This window comes from Eretmochelys imbricata, chromosome 2 (assembly GCF_965152235.1).
Source record: "Eretmochelys imbricata isolate rEreImb1 chromosome 2, rEreImb1.hap1, whole genome shotgun sequence".
Classification (NCBI taxonomy): domain Eukaryota; kingdom Metazoa; phylum Chordata; order Testudines; family Cheloniidae; genus Eretmochelys; species Eretmochelys imbricata.
The window spans coordinates 24,408,575-24,428,545 of NC_135573.1; the positions used below are offsets into that span (position 1 = coordinate 24,408,575).

At 38.1% G+C, this 19,971-nt stretch overlaps 1 protein-coding gene across 6 annotated transcripts in view; it reads right to left on the reverse strand.

The window, feature by feature from the left end:
* MTBP (MDM2 binding protein) overlaps nucleotides 1-19,971 on the reverse strand; it is a 62,866-nt gene that overhangs the window by 32,925 nt on the left and 9,970 nt on the right. For 5 of the 6 annotated variants that reach the window (XM_077809851.1, XM_077809847.1, XM_077809852.1 and 2 more), the window contains 7 exons: nucleotides 15,564-15,622; nucleotides 14,396-14,540; nucleotides 11,772-11,889; nucleotides 10,877-11,011; nucleotides 9,912-10,006; nucleotides 6,197-6,269; nucleotides 3,161-3,278 (listed from right to left, as the gene is read on the reverse strand). In XM_077809851.1, the coding sequence (XP_077665977.1) occupies nucleotides 3,161-3,278; nucleotides 6,197-6,269; nucleotides 9,912-10,006; nucleotides 10,877-11,011; nucleotides 11,772-11,889; nucleotides 14,396-14,540; nucleotides 15,564-15,622 (743 nt within the window). The remainder of the gene's footprint in view (nucleotides 1-3,160; nucleotides 3,279-6,196; nucleotides 6,270-9,911; nucleotides 10,007-10,876; nucleotides 11,012-11,771; nucleotides 11,890-14,395; nucleotides 14,541-15,563; nucleotides 15,623-19,971) is intronic. The other variant, XM_077809853.1, reaches the window with a different exon arrangement.

Here is a 19,971-nt window from a genome sequence, read left to right on the forward strand (position 1 = left end):
TGTCAGCTGAGATTGAATCAGATCACATTAGCCAGCAGAATCAAATGTGCTCAGTATTTTGACGGGAGACTTCTAAAATATTCTAAATGCATCAGGTGCAAATACCAAATCCAGATGTGCCACTGATTCTTTCACATTAATTTTCAACCTGTATCCTAGTATGATGCCTATGGACAAGAGATAAATATGAGGTATTGACCACTTGTGGTCATTAAAAATCCTAGGCACTTTTTACAATATTAGCAAGGTTAATTCTGGTATCCTTGACAACATCTAATTGGGTTATCATATTGTGCCTGACACATCACTTTAATTTCAACAGGATAAGGGTGGGTTTGGTTTTTTTACTTTCTGTCTTGAACTACTGGATAACATAGTTGTGTGTTATTTAAATGCTGCTGCCGCCATGTACGAGGCAATGTCTGCATGTAGTTGATAATTAACTTTGTAAAGTACATTTGAGATCTTTGGATGAGAGGTGCTCCATAAAATTTCAGTTATTATTAAATGAGAAGATAAATACCTTAAATCTTACCTTGTTATGAGTCAGAAAAGTTACAGTTCTATCCTAAAACAGGAGCAAAACTGTATGCTTAGTCTGCTACATTTGTAAAGATGGTGGTGGTGGATGGAATCTTTGCTAGTGGGAAACCCTTCTTTGAACATTTGGATTGAAACAATCCTAATTTTTTAGAAATGTGTTGTGAAGTGTTAGGCACCTCACTACTCCTCCTCCCTCACCCCCCCAAAAAGTGAGAAAATAGGATTATTCATTAACTATGTACATTTCTGTAAATGCTTTTTATTATGAGGCAGATACTACTCACAAAGCGGGTATTTATCCTAATAAATTAAAAAATTTAAACTCTTTATTAAACATATAAGGATAGCAAGAAACGTCTGCTGTGAAGCATATGAAAAATACTCCATTCTATTTCTTAACAAAAGCATGGATCATATGGATTGTACTAGAATAAAATCTATCACTGTGAACTTGACAGTAATAACTTTGAAGAAACTATTTTTTCAGGTTTTATACAAACTATTAAATTGACAGATGTCTGCTAACACAAGAAGCTCAGAGATTGAGCACTTCAGAATACTGTATTAAGCTTCAAAGATCAAATCACCTAATACCACCTTCAAGCTTTGTTATCCCTCTTGTATTGAGGCATTTATAACACTGTCTCAAAAAATAATATTTTAGACAGATTTAAGCAGTGAAAGTTCAACAAATCTGTATTAATATTATATAAAATATTCTAATGTTTTCTAGAACAGTTTTAATTTAAATTAGGGAGAAAAATCAAATTGGTATCTATAGCTGCAGAAGGATTAAATTCAAGACATCCATTCATCCATGTATTCTCTTTATGTCCACCCCGCAGTATTCTCTTCATCTCAGACACTTATTCTCATTTTGAGATGTCAAGAAAAGGTGTTTTCACGTCTTCTTTTATATTCTAATCTTGATGAAGCATTGTACCTCTCTCACATAATTAAGAGATTGTGGACCAGCACCTATTCAATTTACTCAAAACAGGCTAGCCACAGGCTTTGGAGAAAGTGGTATACAATGTACTTCTACTTGAGCTGGGAGATTAGGAATACCAGCCTTCAATATGAGAATGTTCTTCTGTGCTCATGTGGTTTCACCTGTGCTGTCACTTCAATCAATGAAAATCCAATGGCTAATCTTCTCTATAATCACATCACATCTGCCCTTCCTCCCCTCCCCACCCAGCCCAGCCCACGTTTCACAGCATTAAGCTTCCTGCCCTCGCTTTCAAGGCCCTTCACAATCCTGCTCCTCTCTCCCTGTCATTTATCCCCATATATCCTCCTCTTTGCCAATGACAACAAATGGGCAGATGTGGCTGCTTCTCATGCAAATGTCACCTTGCCTATTCCATGCTTGCCCCACATAGATGGATGTCTTCCGTTAACAGATTTGTAACGCCACTAGCCTTTCCTCCTTCAATCTCTTCCTCAAGATACACCTCTGACATAACAGGCAGAGGCCAGATGAGCATAGTTGACACTTCATTTATCATATATTTTGAGGACTACAACTGCATATGCGTACTGAATTATCTGATTATATGCCTCTTCCCATAAACCTATGTCACTTGTCTTCTTAGGCTATAAACTCTTCAGGAAAGAGACCATGTTTACAATGTATAGCACAATGGAGAGAGTGGACTGGAAAGAGCCCATGATAATCTAATTATAAATTTGTACAGAGTATGGTCAAAATCTTGGGGCACAAGTAACTTGTTCAGTTATACTGACCAATGATCCCTGACAACTTCTGCAGCTATCATCATTGTTGGCTAACTAGAGTGTATCATATCACTGTTAACATAAACCAATGGCCTTGAATTAGTTTGTAAAATGAGGCTTTCATCTTTTTAAAATAAAAAGGAAAGGAGAGATATCAGATTCAGCTGAGGATCCAGCTCTCAAAGACTAGCACACAACGGTACCTTTAAGCCACATTTACATTCCCCTGATCCCAGGGCTGGCTGGACCCACCACAAAACTTGCACAGGTTATTTTTAATTTTTCTCTGCTCTGAATATTGCACAGTTGAATTTATAATAGCTAAGGCCTTTTATATGTTATGGAGATTCTGTCACTGTTGCTAGCCCCAGTGCAGCTCCATTTCGAAGTAATGCAACTATTCTATATTCATGCTAATAAAAACTTTATACTTAGGCTTGAAAGGATTAGATTTTTATTGGTAAATGCCATTTTTACCACACACACAAAAAACTATTTCAATCAATAACAATCAAAATTTACAGATAGGCAAAGAAAGAAAAATGCTGCTTGAGAACTTGGAGTTTAATTTAAGAATATTTACTTTGTATATTTTGATATGCAATGTTGACAATTTGTGTTTTAATGGTTATAAAGCTATAATTTTTTGAATCTCAATATCTATTGTCATTAAGAATTATTGTCTGACCTCCTCAGCAATTTCCTGGAACTATGAAAATTTAAATCAACAAAAAACAGAAAAAAATGCTTAAAAACAAACATTGATATTATCTGTTGAAATAATAACAAAATAAAAATCAAATTCTGCCAAGCCTACTTATATTATATACTCCTGATGCACACATAAACACAACACCCCTACACATATATTACTTACTGGTTATGTCCTTTGGTTTTTTGGCCATATATTCCTTCCATTTTTTTGTACTCAGCTGGCTAGGAGACGGAATCAACATGTTGCTTACATTGCAAGGCAAAACAAATAAGGCTCCTACCTGTAGAAAGAGCAAATACAGTGCTCTCAATATGACTCCTATAGTCATTGAGTTCAAAGCCAGGAAGGACCTCTAGAATATCTAGGCTGACCTCTTTGAACATCACAGGCCGCCACCACCCCGCACACATTAAGCCCAACAATGGAAATGAGACCAAAGTAAATGACACCCACAGGAAGAGAATAGAGGGCACTGAGGTAAACCAATCTTGATGCCCTCAAAATGGCAGGGATATGATTATGTGAGATATACCTAGATAAACCTGGCAAGTGACTCGCACCCACATGCTACAGAGGAAGGCAAAAAAACCCCAAGGTCACGGCCAATCTGACCCGGGGGAAAATTCCTTCCCAACTCCCGCTCTGGCAATCAGTTAGACCCTGAGCAAGAGAGCAAGAACCGGCCAGCCAAGCACCTGAGAGGGGGAATGCTCAAATGTTCAGCAACACCTCAAAGCCCTGGCCCATCTCGTCCAGTGTACCATCTCCAGCTGTGATCATCCCTGATGCTTCAGAGGAAGGAGATTTAAAAAACTGTCCCAAAATACACGGGGGAGAGTGGAAGGGGATGGATTCCCTCCTAATCCATGCTGGTGACTGGCTGAAACCGTGTAGCATGAGCTGATTAGAGTATACCTGCTCAAGGTTTCCTCTTCTTTAGCTATTGGTTAGAGGCTCATTAAAGTACATTTCTATTAAAGACACTCCTTCCTTCTTTTGTTCACTGTCAAACAGGGCTTGTCTCTATTGGTATCATGCTGAGTTGAGTTAAGCAGAAGCAGCATTCCCAACTGTGAAAAGTTAGCTTTTTAAAATCAAGGGAAAGTTAAGAAATGGAGTATTGCTGGATTCACATATACTGTATTTTCTGTTTCATACCTGATACAGAGATTTAATTCACATTATAATTGCAAATCTCAACTCAACCTAAATCCGGTAAGGCTAACAATATCTCCATATAATAATAAAATCTTAAATTAATTGTGTACTCCAATAAATAGCCACAGTGGGCTACTCTCCATTCTCAAGAGAGGACGTATCTTTTTTATATTTTCTGTTTTCCAATAAATTCAGATACTGGATGTTGCTTCTGCCAATATTTCTCTCTCAGGACAATAATTATTAGTAATAAGGAGAACGACAGAAGTAACTATGTTTATTTACTTGAGCATTCAGGCTGTGGAATCAGGAAAAATACATTTTTCAGCAAGTTTCTGATGTACTTCTTTAAAATATGCATTGTACTGTATTTAATAGACTGCATATAAAACTTTTAGAACATTTTCAATCTATTAGTACAGATAATTACACACAATTGTCAGAGCATCTCTAGTTTATCATAATAAGTATGCATAAAATGTTCTAAAAGCTTTTTTTAAATTATGAAGAAAAACTAAAGTTACTATACATAATTGACATGTCTGCTAAATACCATTTTTACACATCATAATTATCTGAGTTATACCAATGCCCAAAAACCTTCTGGTTTGTTTGTTTTTTGGAACAGGTATACTTTTAAAACAACTAAGCTGTTTAGTCATAGAAAATGAAGAAGGGGTTTGAGGAAAATACATTCCTTAGCAGAAATCCTAAATATCAAGCTGAACACCAGAGCCAGTTTTCAACACCTACACTGTACACACTTAAAAATATGGCTTTATAATGGAACCACAACTTCACACTGTAACATGAGTAACTTGCTATAATTATATCAATTTGCCCACTGCAGCCAATGTTCTGATTACTGTAGATTACTTTTAAAAACATCAGAAACACTGTGTAAACATACCTACATTGCCTTAAAAATTCAGGCAAACAGCATTTTCAAATGAACATTACTGCATAATTATTCATAGGTATGGTACCAAGAATAAGCAAGAACTATTGTATCTGAACAAAGAGTTAAAAAGCACTGTCCTACGAAAACTATAGAATGTTCTCAGTTTTTCAAAATATATCGGCTTTTCTTGCCATCACGATCTGCAAAATATAAAAATATCTCCATCAGCCTAGGACTGCAAAATAAATGATGCACTATGCCTTCTTGTTTTCTGCATTAGAGAAATAAGAGGTAAGATAATACAGTGGCTTGTCCAACAGCATTTAGAATGCACTGTTGAGGAAATTTCTAACCACCAACATTCAACATGAGAAATGGAGGGATAAGGCTATCACCAGTTTTTATTCCTATTCCCCTAGGAAGCAAGAATGTCCAACACTGCGAGGAAATCAGTGACTTTGGGCAGGTCTACACTAGAAGCGCTACATCAGCTTGTATGAACTGTGCCCCACATATAGGTAACTAGTGAAATGTAATGGCCTGTGACGTAAAGGAGGTCAGAATAGGTGAACTAATGGTCCCTTGTGGCCTTAAAACCTATGAATATGGCAAATACACTGAAGATATGGCTGGCCCAACAGTATAGCATCTATGCAACGTACTGCCCTGCAGAACATAAAAAATTACTCAGAGTACTCTGCTGTTTGTGTTTATGAAGGTCGGCAGGGGAAAGAAGGGGGGGCTCTTGCTGTAAAGGGGCTTAAAAAAGATTGTGGGAACAGAAAATAACCAAAGAGGGCGGGGTCAGTAATTTTTGTTAAAGGGTTAAACTGAATTATGAAAATGAGCAGACAAGACAGCTATGGGAGTGAGGATGAGTGGGATTCAGAGTGAGTATCAAGATGTGCTATGAGGTCAAAACTTAGCTGAAGTTCACAATTTAATGGGCATCGGAGTTCTGTTCTTGGAAACTATAAAGCACAGACATCTAAAAAAAAAAAAAGGCAGATTTTGGCCCTAGAAGAAAATTTTGGAGGAGGCTCCATGGAGATCAGGTGTTAAATTAAAAGTACACAGAAATAGATTATGCACAAATAATTTGGAAAAAAAATTGCTGCAAAGTTGATAAAAAAATATACCTTTTCACAGAGAGAAGAAATCTGGTCCAAAAGCAGTGTAGACTTTTCATTGATACTGTTTCTGGCCAAGTTCCTGTATAGAAAAGTTTAAGGAGCCATATCTTCAAATGGTTTTACTGGTTGCTATTTTATAAATCATTTTATTATCATATTCTACGCGAAGAAACATTTTAATCCACCTAAATACAAACTAAACCACCACCGTCCTCATTATTGTCAAAGCATTAGAATGAATAAATTCTCTTTATCAGACGGGGTAATATACTAACTCAGGCATTTTGTAAATATATGTTATGATATACAGCATATTTATTGAAAGCTGCCAAGTAACCGTGTAGGAGCAATTTTTTTATATACTTTATTGAATCTCTAACCATTATGATAGTTAATTATTTTTATATATATCAAGATTTTAATCAGCTGGTATCAAATGTTACTGCTGAAGCCTGAATTTCTGGTAACTTCTACAGAGCAACAGATATATTGTCATAACTGAGGCATTCCAGGCACCAGCAGCACTCATATCACCTGGATGGTGAGTTGCCTTCTTGTGTTTCTTTCTTTAATTTTTTGTTGTTGTTGTTCTGTCAAACAAAATCTGAGATCCATCTTTCACTCTGCACTCAACCACCAAAATAGCAGGTGATAGTTTTGAGATAATCATTTAGGATCCAATCCTTTGAGGTGCTGACAGACCTTTACTCCTGGGGTCTTAAAGAAAAGTGGTTAAACTGTATAATAATATATCCCGCAGACCTCGATAAGAGATTAGATTTGTATTTTTATGTTCTTCCTTTCTGGTGTGCTCAACATACGTGAGTGAATGGTTCCTGGTGGGTCCTTCAGAGAAAGCTGTTCATTATAACGAATGGGTTCAGTTTAAGATGGGTATTTGTGTTCTGACTACAGTCATATTTGTACTTTCTTGGGGGCTTTAATGAGAGGCCCAATTATATTTCTTCTTGCATTCTCTTCCTCTTCCTCAATTTCTCTGTTTTTAAGTTTACTGATTTCACGGTGCATGGAATATCCTTCTGTAGGATAAAAACATCACCTCTTAGTTCTGAAAGGCATTTGATTGGCAGCTTTAGAAACAGACTGACAGTATCAACTGCAGAAAGTGCTGGTCTGGATATTTTAACTTCTGTGCTAGAAGACAAAGGGCTCCTTAGCTATCCATTCCCTTTAATTTATACCAGTTTTGTGTAAATGTGTCTCTACACACTGAAATAAGCTATATACATTAAAACCACTTAAGGCTTTTCTTCACACAGAAAGCTCAACATTAGTGGAGTGTCACTATAACAAAATAGGAGAGCACAGCAAAATTTCCCCTTTTCCTCTTCATCCTACAAAAAGCAGCATGGCCCTCTTTGTTTCAACCTGTTAGGTAAACTACGCAAGCTAAGATTATTTGTTTAATTTTATCATGGCATTAGATCAAAGCAAGTGTGTTACTTCTAGTGCACTTTATACCTCCACTTACAAAACTAAGCACGACAAACTTCATATGGCTGTGAGCCTACTTCTTTTTAGCAGGCTGTAAAGACTTGGCTTTTTGCCTACCTCTGATCAAGCTATTTGCATATCACAAACTAATCCATGATCTTTTTCCTTTTATTATATGTAGGGATAATTACTACTATGGATGGAGGTTTCTCTATTAGGTAAATGTCTTTTAAATCATGTAAATATTCCTACGCACGATGTATATAGAGTATTATGGTCTATTAACCCAGAACATTAAAGGGTATGCCTACACTGCAAAAAAAGACCCGTGGCAGTAAGTCTCAGAGCTGGATCAACTGATTCGGGATCGTGCTACAGAGCCAAAAACAGATGTTCGGACTTGGACTAGAGTGCAGATTCTAGGATCCACTCCCTCTCACCAGGTTCCAGCCCAAGTCCAAACATCTACGCTGATATTTTTAGCCCCACAGCGCAAACCCAAGTCTGCTCATTGCCATAGTTACTTTTTGTTTGGGGTTTTATTTTGTTTTTTTGCGGTGCAGACATACCCTTAGAGCTACAATACTGCCTCCAGTTCACAGCAGAACTGCCACAGATGTCAGTTCCAATGTAACAGACAAACCTCTTTAAATTAATATACTTGTAATTCTGTATTCTGAAAAGTCTGGGAGTGGGAGGAATTTCTCACTCTTTTTTATGTATAGTACAGTCTAAATGATATGGGACTACTTCAATAGACTGGTATGATCACTAATGCACTGAGGAGTACTTTAATTGACGGAGTATTAAAACATCCTGAGACAATATTAAACAGAGATAATTACCTAGCTTTGGAGAACTCAGTTTAAAAAAAGCGTCACAAGTGCTCAGACTAATTAGCACTATTCAGGTCTTGCTGATGGGGGAAACTAGATTCATACATCAGTGCCATTTTTTTTTTCTGATTGGCCATATAACTTTAATATGTGTAATGAAGTCCCTCTTGCAATTAGCCAAGAAACACGCTTATTTTTAGAAGATGGTTTAAGAAAAATGGTCCAGATTTAGAATGAAAGATAAGAGGAATTCAGTATATTAAATTGAACACCAGAGCATTTTCTTTTAAAGCGATCAGAAATTAAATTTAAGAAAGAATAGAGACATTGGACAATAAATGGTTTGACTCTTGCAAAAATAAAATGAAGCAGGACAAGAAGCTCTTTTACCCTGAAGGGCCTCCCCTTAAATGACCAGCTGCCAATACAAGGTGAATTTAAATACTGTGCAGAATAAGATGGAGAATATGTTGGTTTACATGCCTCATCTAGTCATTGCATTAAATATATTGCATCAATAGTGTCTTAAAAATAGGTAAAACACTTCCAAAGATGTATACATTTAACCTCTGACTACCCTGGTGTTATTTTAAGCCCTCTCTTTACAACTATAATAATTTAGTCCATGTTTTCCTTATTCTTGTTAGCACATGAGAATGCATTTAGTACTTAAGATTCCTTTCCCCCTCTAGTTATTGAATTACAAATATTAGGTGCACACCATGAGGGCTCCAAGGTTCAATAAGTAGTTCAAACTCATGCTCTAAAATATAGATTTGATCAGGAAAAGTTTATACATATTTTATGCTGTTTGTAAAAAAAATGTGTTAAACTAGCTGAAAGTTTTGTCTTTAAGGAAAGTGTTTCAGATATGAAGATATTCTGCATCTGCTTTAGCTTTAATTTTAACTCTGAATTTACTGAATCACTTGAATATAGTTTATTTTATCTGAAATCCTCCATATGGAGAAAACTTTTCATTAGACATTCCAGTTCTAATATCACCTATTTATAATTAGATCTTATTAAACATCCTCAGGAAATTGCAAATATGTTAAAACTTTCATGCACCCAGAGATATTTTTTTGAAAGTTTTTTTTTTAAAATCACAGATTTCTATAACAAGAGAAGTATTACTGTGCTATAGAAAGGTAAACATTACCATAGTCTCACATCACATACTACACAGTACTTGATGTAATTGGTAATATAATCAGAAAAATAGTTTTATAATATTAATATGCATCTTTATTTTATTTCGTTTTATAGAAGCGCTAAAAGGTGCCTGTCTATATAATCTAGGCACCTTTGGCATAACTAAATATACATCATAAGTATAGCAAATTAAGGTAGCCCACCACAGCCCCCGTCCTCTTCCCCCACTTTGCAAACACCTGGGGGGAAAGAGGAGCTTTGAAACAAAAGGATACAGCTCAAATTCAAGATCTGATACAAAATAGGATGGCAGATCTGAGAGCACCACCAGCCGCATGAATTCTAACACAGGACCATAATAATGAAAAACCTGAAAAGAAATTAAATTCAGAATTTGTAACTTTTATATTTTAGATATTATTTCAGTGGGACTTAATCATTTGCTTTAAGTGCTTTGCTGAACTGGGTCCTTATTTAGAAACACATCTGAAGCAGGGAGGTGGGAGTGAGAAATAGAGGAAGGTTTTGCAATATAGTCAAATTAAAATATAATTAAACATCTTAAAAGGGCAAACTTATGAAATGTGCCTAAAACAATTCTTCCAATAGATTCCTTAGAATATACATATGAAATAATATGTGCAGGGCTGCTTCTGAGCCCATCTTCCCTCAGATACTACTAATACAAATCATACAAGACCATACAATTAAGGACAAAATATATTTAGAAGCTTTAACTGTAAAAAACTATTAAAATTCATATATGTGGTTACATTAAAGGGGTTTCATATTAAGTAGTTTCCACCAATAAATGGATTTAGATTTTTAAACTTTAAAAAAGACGACCAATTTCCACTGGGTAAAAATGGTACAAGCAATTTTCAGAAAAAAGTGTTTAATAAAGTGTATTTGTACAAGTAAATAAATGAATATATGCTTCCAACATGCTACAGTGGTATTTAACATTAAATTTTTTGAAAGCTAAGAAATCAGAACCATTTTTCGTTTCTACTTTGGGAACGTAGTGCCACATTTTAGACATGTAATTAGATCAAATATTACAGATACTATCCAGACAAAAATATGAACAAGATAAGCCTTAAGAGCTGTACATTATAGAGTCAGTACTTTTATATTTGTTTTTGAATCCTGACTATCGCTTCCCTCATTATTAATTTCCTCAGGAAGGTAAAAAAAGTGAACTACTGTAGTTCAAAGAAAGATCAAACACAGGCCTTACCTCTGGCAAAATATTAGTAGTCTTTGATTGTGCTGTTTTCTTGGCAGCAAAGCAAGTATTTAAATGTGATGTGCTGAATGGTTTGGCCGAGACACCCTTTATGCAAAATTTTGGAAACCTAACTTCGAATCCAAACTAAAGAAAATAGATAGAATATTTTAAAAAGGCAGATACAAAGCCTGACATTAATGGGATGAATTAGGTTAGAAAAATGCTCATGTTCTTGCATATCAAGCATTTGGTGCAACTAGCGGATGAAGAATTAAATAAAGTTTACATAAAGCAAAGCATTATTTTAATAAACCCATTTTTCTTCAGTCAATTAAATACACAATTACTTTAAAAGGATATGGCCCAACAGATTTCAACAAACAACTAAGTACGAATAATATTAGGGTTGGATCACCAGGCAATGTACTCAAGATTAAGACATTGCAAACACAAGCAGAGTCTTCTACAGTTGAATGGTTGCTGCTTTTGTGCTAGATGTGGGTTTTCATCTGAGTACTACAAAATAGCACAGAAAGAGGATAATGGCTTGTCATGAACAACAAAAGATTTGGCTTAGAAACACACACACACACACAAACCTAAGGTAAAGAGGGTAAAAAGAATGGTACCTAAAGTTAGGCCCCTAAATCATGAAACTCCACAGTTTAGATATACTGAATTACAAAAAAAAAAAAAAAAAAAGTCAGCTTGTACTGTCTCCGTTTAGAAAAAAAGTCTTAATGATTAAAACTTGTTTCTATAGAATTAGATTGTTAAAAAATTCAGATGAAAGCAGGAAGTTTAAGCATTTATAATACAGTATATATCCCATAACAATTTCATACAGCATGTGTACACAGTGAACCAAAACAAAGTTAACCAAAACTAGAAAAAATTAATTTACTTTTCTTTCCCATATCTGAATCTCTCCTCTCCACAGCTCTTTTGAATCAATAATATTTATTAGATTATCTGAAGCCACAACATCTGCTGATAGGTAGTCTGCAATTTTTTGCCAGCCACTGTAAATGTAAAGAAAAAAGAATGAATCTCATATTTCATCTAGTTTTACAGATTAACATGCTATGTGGTTTAATCCAATGTATCTACTAAATGTTAGCACTAAACACAGACTTCTGAAAATATGTGAACACAGAGAAATATGTATAACTTTGTACTCTGAAAAGTACAAACTTTTACAGAAATGCTGGCTCCCCCTTCTGTAGGGGAAGGTGTTTCCGTGCTCCACCAAGATGACAGTAGGATGCACTGGCCTGTATCAAGCAATGACTGGCTTGGCAAAATAAGTCGGCCTGTAATTAGCAGTCTTGTGGTCTGCACGTCCTACTATTGGCCATCTCTGTGTACAAAGGGGAATAAGGAGGGATGTATGGAAAGGGAAGACATTGGCTTCTCTTGCCAACTAGAAGATCTCCCTACCCTTGTTCATTGTTTGTGTGGGTTTACATGTTGAAAGAGCAGGATCAGGTTGCCTCATTATGGATAAGGGATATTCAGCACAGCACGGAGCTAAGCCTACTTGATCCAAAGCAGGTTGCACAGCGAAGTGTTGACTGCCATACTTGAAACTAGGAAGGAATTTTCCATTGTGATAAATTGATCATGATAGTTTTTCATCTCCCTCTTTGTGTATTAGCAGGTGTCTTACGACAAGTAAATATTTTCTCTAGCTATAGGTGTTTATTTCAGGACTACGCATTTAGTTTCCTTGTTTTATCACAATTCTGTTGACCAGGTCTCAAGCAAGGTAACATATTATGGGATTAACCCTCTGTCCCAAATGCCAGGCTTGGATTTGAAAGAAAGTACATGGTTATGGCAAATGACAGCAAGACTATGGATGACTGAGCCTACCTATTGGACCCAAAGCTTAGGCACCCCTACTCTAGTTCCCAATTCTCTTCATGGGGAAAAAAGCAGCTGAAGTGACTTCTGGTTAAAAATAAAACATATCCAAAGTCATTCTATATTTTACACTGAGCTGACTAGGTGGGAGGGTAATAGGCAATCAACAAAGTTGGGTGTAATTAAAAATATTCAAGTCAATAGTCTTAACTTCAAAAGGCAAAAATAGCAACTTGATTCCTGTTGTAAATATAAAGGGAAGGGTAAACACCTTTAAATCCCTCCTGGCCAGAGGAAAAACCCTTTCACCTGTAAAGGGTTAAGACGCTAAGATAACCTCACTGGCACCTGACCAGAATGACCAATGAGGAGATAAGATACTTTCAAAGCTGGAGGGGGGGAGAACAAAGGGTCTGTCTGTGTGTGCGATGCTTTTGCCAAGACAAGAGCAGGAATGCTGGTCACAACTCCTGTAAAGAGTTAGCAACCAATCTAGTTAGATACGCGTTAGATTCTGTTTTGTTTAAATGCCTGATCAAATAAGTTGTGCTGAATGGAATGGATATTCCTGTTTTTATGTCTTTTTGTAACTTACGGTTTTGCCTAGAGGGATTCTCTATGTTTTGAATCTGATTACCCTGTAAGGTATTTACCATCCTCATTTTACAGAGGTGATTCTTTTACTTTTTCTTCAATTAAAATTCTTCTTTTAAGAACTTGATTGCTTTTCATTGTTCTTAAGATCCAAGGGTTTGGGTCTGTGTTCACCTATGCAAATTGGTGAGGATTTTTATCAAGCCTTCCCCAGGAAAGGGGGTGTAGTGCTTGGGAGGATATTTTGGGGGGGGGGGGGAGACGTTTCCAAGTGGGCACTTACCCTGTTATTTTTGTTAGACACTTTGGTGGTGGCAGCATAAAGGTTCAAGGACAAAAGGTAAAACAGTTTGTACCTTGGGGAAGCTTTTAACCTAAGCTGGTAAGAATAAGCTTAGGGGGTCTTTCATGCAGGTCCCCACATCTGTACCCTAGAATTCAGAGTGGGGAAGGAACCTTGACAATTCCCATTTTATAAAAATTACAAACCCAGATTCAAAGTTAATCAATAATAATTGCGTGTTGTAACATATTAACTTTATACAATAGGTTATGTAAAATGAAGCCAGGATATCAGGGAAAACTAGATATATGAGGGAAAGTTGAGTAAAATGAGATAAAATATATTTCTATAATGTGCCCTAGACCAGGGGTATCCAAACTTTTTGGATCGCGCACCCCCAGGGCCAGCTCTGGGGAAGCAAAAAAAAGAAAAAGCTGCCACCAGTGTGCCGCCAAAGGGTCAGCACTGCTTTGGGGGGGCACCTCCTGCCGCGCACCCCCACGGGGGCTCTCGCGCACCCCACTTTGGAGACCACTGCCCTAGATATTAAGGAAGCTTTTTAAATGCTTGCATTTCTGTCGGCCCCTTTGCTGAAAGCATGTATTTATAGAAACAGAATTGTCTGGATAGCTCCTCCTCTTAAATAACGAGAAGAGAGAAATCTGTACTTTCCTAAAGAATACCTGTCAAGAACGAAGACATTGCATGAGCTTTATTTAAAAGCAGTAGCGTATGTTGACGCAAAACAAATAACGAACCTGCTTGAACAACTAAAAAAATCGTACCCTTTATAGTCATTTGTTGCTATAGTGATTTTTGCAGAATGCCATTCTCTCAGATGTTTCAGGGCACCAATAGCAGGTAAGCAGTCTTTTAACTTGGGGGCATCTCTTTCAGAAGACTGTAGTATTACATCAACCATGGCTCTTCCTGTAAATAAAATACACATGGTGTGCATTAATTGCATTCATCTCATTTTAAAGAGTAAGCCAAATTTATAAAACATTCTACAGAAGATAGGTTTTACTGCTGATGGAGATCAGATATGTTAAAGGGGCAGAATCAAGAAATGTAGGAACAAGATTTGAAACACTGCTATTGGAATTTCAGCCTGTCTCTTTAGCATCTCCTCTTGGATGTCTTGTCACCAGCTTATGCTCCACAGGAAAACCAAAACGCATTATCTTCTCTCCCAAACATTCTCTACTTCCCTCTCTTCTCTATCACCATCAACAACTCCAGCCCTGTGACTCGAGTCAATGATACACAGATTATTTTTGACTCCCCCTTCTCCCTTGCCAGGCTGTGTCTGGTTTCATCCTCCTCAACCTCTTCAAGGTGTGTACTTTTCTTTCCATCCCTCACAGTGAAATCCGCCATTCAGACCCTCTATATCCTGCCTTGATCACTGCAACATCCTCCACTCTGACCTCCCAAAAAAATCACACATCGCTCACTTCAGTCCAGTCATTTTCCTTGCCTGTTGATTTGATCATCACTCTCCTTTGGATCTCTCCACTAACACTCCACACCCACTTCCGCCACCCATCAGCTAGTGAATCAAATGTAAGCTTCAAAACTCTCTAATTCCCCCTCCCTATTCACACTTGCACATTGGGCTTCATGTTACCTACCCTCCACCCCCTCTCTGCCAATGTTCTCAACCTCCATCTGCCTTCTCACAATCAGTTACCTCCATCACTTCTTCCACACAGCCCCCACCACATGCATGGTCCAACCTCCCTGAGCTTATTCACAAGGCAAATATCCAGTCCATGTTTAAGTCACTAAAGTATCCACTTCTGCAATGCCACCTAGAGTGAAACTAGCTGACATTTAAAAATTCCCGATTTGTTGCTCCCATTCCCTTAACTTCTGTCTGTCTGTCCTTAGCCTGCAAGCTCCTCAGAACAGGGACCTTCAAGATAAACACTAGCCTTTCTGTGAAATTACCAGGAGCAGGGAGCTTGTCCGATAACTGATGTAGACTCTCTGCAGATTCTTCATAGACACTGAAATTAAAAAGGATTACCAGACTGAAAAAGTTTATATACAAAATTATCCAGAACTAAATTACCTGTAATGATATTTAGCACTTCATGAAAGTATATTACATCTTTAAAGCACGAAGCAATTACCATATAAACCCTGCAAGGAATCACTGACATTTCCACTTTACTCACAGGGACACAAAGGCAGATGGAGAAATCACTTAACCTAAGGCCACAGAGTCAGTGGTAGAACTGGGTTTAGAATTCAAGAGTATTTGGCTCCCAGCTCTGTGCTCTGTCCACTAGTCTATGCTGCCTCTCAAAGCGAGTAACCAAAGGTAAAATCTTCAGCTTCATTTACAGCTCTTTACAATCTTCTGCTCTGTAGTACTATAGCTATCAACATATTAACAATAATGGATAACTATCCATCCTATGTATTTTACTACTTACATTTAATATGAGTAGTTTCATTCTCAGTGCTACACATTTACCTATTGTAATAGAATCTACTACATTTACATGTGTAATCTTATTTTCCAGAAGAGACGTGCAAGGCATGCCTTATCTTGGTACAAGTGACAGCATAAGAACATACACCATTTATACATTCACTACATAAAAGCCTAGATTTTAAACTTAAAAACGGTAGGAATTTAAGTATCTAAGATTTTAAACAGCCAGAAGAAAAGTGTAGTCAATTGGTTCCCTCTAAGATTAAAAAAAACCACCCCAATATCTCTAGAATGCCAACTACTCTATATGTTAACAACCTGTGCTCTATGCTGCCATTTCCTCACTATCAAGATCTGTAATTTGTTCTTTAGAACCGAAGTTTTGGGGATTTTTTCTTAAGCTCTTCTCTGAATTCAAGTCACCTGAGCAAATGTTGTGTTACAACGAATCAACTTTAGACCTAGCGTCCTGATTTCTGCAAGAGTGAGCCATCCCCTTTTTGGAGTGGTTACACTTGAGGAGGCAAGAAGCTTGTGTTCCTATTACTGGGTTTTTTTGTGATTACTTTCATGAGTTCATGTTTTGTGACATAGCTGTTTTGCTTTTTGGATTTTTAGTTATTATTAGGGCCCTACCAAATTCATGGCCATGAAAAACGCATCACGAACTGTTAAATCTGGGGTCTTTTGTGTACTTTTACTCTATACTACACAGATTTCACGGGGGACACAAGCGTTTCTCAAACTGGCGGTCCTGACACAAAAGGGAGTTGCAGGGGGATCACAAGGTTATTTTAGGGGGCTCGGGGTATTGCCACCCTTATTTCTGTGCTGCCTTCAGAGATCAGTGGCTGTTGGCCAGATGCCGAGCTCTGAAGGCAGCGCCCTGCCAGCAGCAGCCCTGAAGTAAGGATGGCAATACCGTACCATGACATCCTTACTTCTGAGCTGCTTCCTTCAGAGCTGGGTGGCCGGAGAGTGGCAGCTGCTGACTGAGGGCCCAGCTCTGCCGGCAGCAGCGCAGAAGTAAGGGTGACAGTACCATACCACTTCTGCGCTACAGCTGGCGGCAGCTCTGCTTTTAGAGCTGGGCTCCTACAATTACAACACCATGAAATTTCAGATTTAAATAGCTGAAATCATGGAATTTACTATTTTAGAAATCCTATCACCATGAAGACAGGTTTCAGAGTAACAGCCGTGTTAGTCTGTATTCGCAAAAAGAAAAGGAGTCCTGTGGCACCTTAGAGACTAACCAATTTATTTGAGCATGAGCTTTCGTGAGCTACAGCTCACTTCATCAGATACATACCGTGGAAACTGCAGCAGACTTTATATATACACAGAGAATATGAAACAATACCTCCTCCCACCCCACTGTCCTGCTGGTAATAGCTTATCTAAAGTAATCGTCAGGTTAGGCCATTTCCAGCACAAATCCAGGTTTTCTCACCCTCCACCCCCCCACACAAATTCACTCTCCTGCTGGTGATAGCCCATCCAAAGGGACAACTCTTTACACAATGTGCATGATAATGAAGTTAGGCCATTTCCTGCACAAATCCAGGTTCTCTCACTCCCTCACCCCCCTCCAAAAACCCACCCCCATACACACACAGACTCACTCTCCTGCTGGTAATAGCTCGTCCAAACTGACCACTCTCCAAGTTTAAATCCAAGTTAAACCAGAACATCGGGGGGGGGGGGGGGGAGGAAAAAACAAGAGGAAATAGGCTACCTTGCATAATGACTTAGCCACTCCCAGTCTCTATTTAAGCCTAAATTAATAGTATCCAATTTGCAAATGAATTCCAATTCAGCAGTTTCTCGCTGGAGTCTGGATTTGAAGTTTTTTTGTTTTAAGATAGCGACCTTCATGTCTGTGATTGCGTGACCAGAGAGATTGAAGTGTTCTCCGACTGGTTTATGAATGTTATAATTCTTGACATCTGATTTGTGTCCATTTATTCTTTTACGTAGAGACTGTCCAGTTTGACCAATGTACATGGCAGAGGGGCATTGCTGGCACATGATGGCATAAATCACATTGGTGGATGTGCAGGTGAACGAGCCTCTGATAGTGTGGCTGATGTTATTAGGCCCTGTGATGGTGTCCCCTGAATAGATATGTGGGCACAATTGGCAATTGGTCACGCAATCACAGACATGAAGGTCGCTATCTTAAAACAAAAAAACTTCAAATCCAGACTCCAGCGAGAAACTGCTGAATTGGAATTCATTTGCAAATTGGATACTATTAATTTAGGCTTAAATAGAGACTGGGAGTGGCTAAGTCATTATGCAAGGTAGCCTATTTCCTCTTGTTTTTTCCTCCCCCCCCCCAGATGTTCTGGTTTAACTTGGATTTAAACTTGGAGAGTGGTCAGTTTGGACGAGCTATTACCAGCAGGAGAGTGAGTCTGTGTGTGTATGGGGGTGGGTTTTTGGAGGGGGGTGAGGGAGTGAGAGAACCTGGATTTGTGCAGGAAATGGCCTAACTTCATTATCATGCACATTGTGTAAAGAGTTGTCCCTTTGGATGGGCTATCACCAGCAGGAGAGTGAATTTGTGTGGGGGGGTGGAGGGTGAGAAAACCTGGATTTGTGCTGGAAATGGCCTAACCTGACGATTACTTTAGATAAGCTATTACCAGCAGGACAGTGGGGTGGGAGGAGGTATTGTTTCATATTCTCTGTGTATATATAAAGTCTGCTGCAGTTTCCACGGTATGTATCTGATGAAGTGAGCTGTAGCTCACGAAAGCTCATGCTCAAATAAATTGGTTAGTCTCTAAGGTGCCACAAGGACTCCTTTTCTTATCACCATGAAATTGACCAAAATGTACCATGCATTTGGTAGGGCCCTAGTTATTATTGTTGGGTTAACCATCTCCTTCTCTTTTGTATCTCCACTAAGATGTTGTGAGGGGAGCGGTGTAAGCCTTGCTGTGATGGAAGAGATCCCGCTAGGCTCCCCATGAGGCATAACCACTTCCCCTTTGAAAAGTTTATTGTTGGAGTTCTAACATGTTTCAATTATACAAAGGCTTTATTATGCAGACTATACATTGTTGAAAAGCCAAAGGAGAAAACCTAACATGAAGTTTTGCTTGTATTAGGACTCTGTGCCTTTAAAAACAAGGAGGAGGAGAAAATGGCAAAGGCAAGTGAAAAGCAGAGCCAAGACCAGATGAGTACTGCCTCATCTGTTCTCTGGCCTACATAGAGGGGATGGAGTGTGAGTAGACAAGTGAAAGAGACCTATCAGAGATGTCACTGAACTGTGGGCAAGAACATTGTGGAGTAGCACTGGGTAGCACTATTGCAACTGGCATGTTCTGGCAATGCTGGCATTACAGTGGTGCAGAGGGACACAGTGGAGGATGCAACTGTGTTTATCTTTGCTCAGAGTAAGTGAAATAACAGTGGTATGAATGTCAGTGCACACTTGGAAGAAGTTGTGAGTGTAGACACATGGCACCTACCCAAGTGCTTGGTGGTTACATCTGCAGTAGAATGGTCTACATTAGAGCATTTTGGCAAAGTCAAAAATGCTGTAGAGAAGATCCTAAAACTGGTGTTACTTGGAAATATTTTTTGTACATTATCATCAGAATAACAAAAGTGAGTATACAAAAACTAAAAGCCTGATTTTAAAAGTATATTTGAAGACACACTGCTATCTATTTTATAAAGATGCTATGTTTCAGAGAATAACTGACTGGCTCTTCTAGTGGCAATTTTTCCCCATGATGCATTAGCATATTTTATAGTTTTTAAACTAAGGGCTGAGGGAAAGCCAACAGGTACAGAGAAGCATGTGGTTCGGACAGAGACATCCCTTAGGGAAGGATCTACTAATGGAGATTCCCTATGTCTTAGTAAGCAGGAGAGTATGGAAGATAAAATACAGGT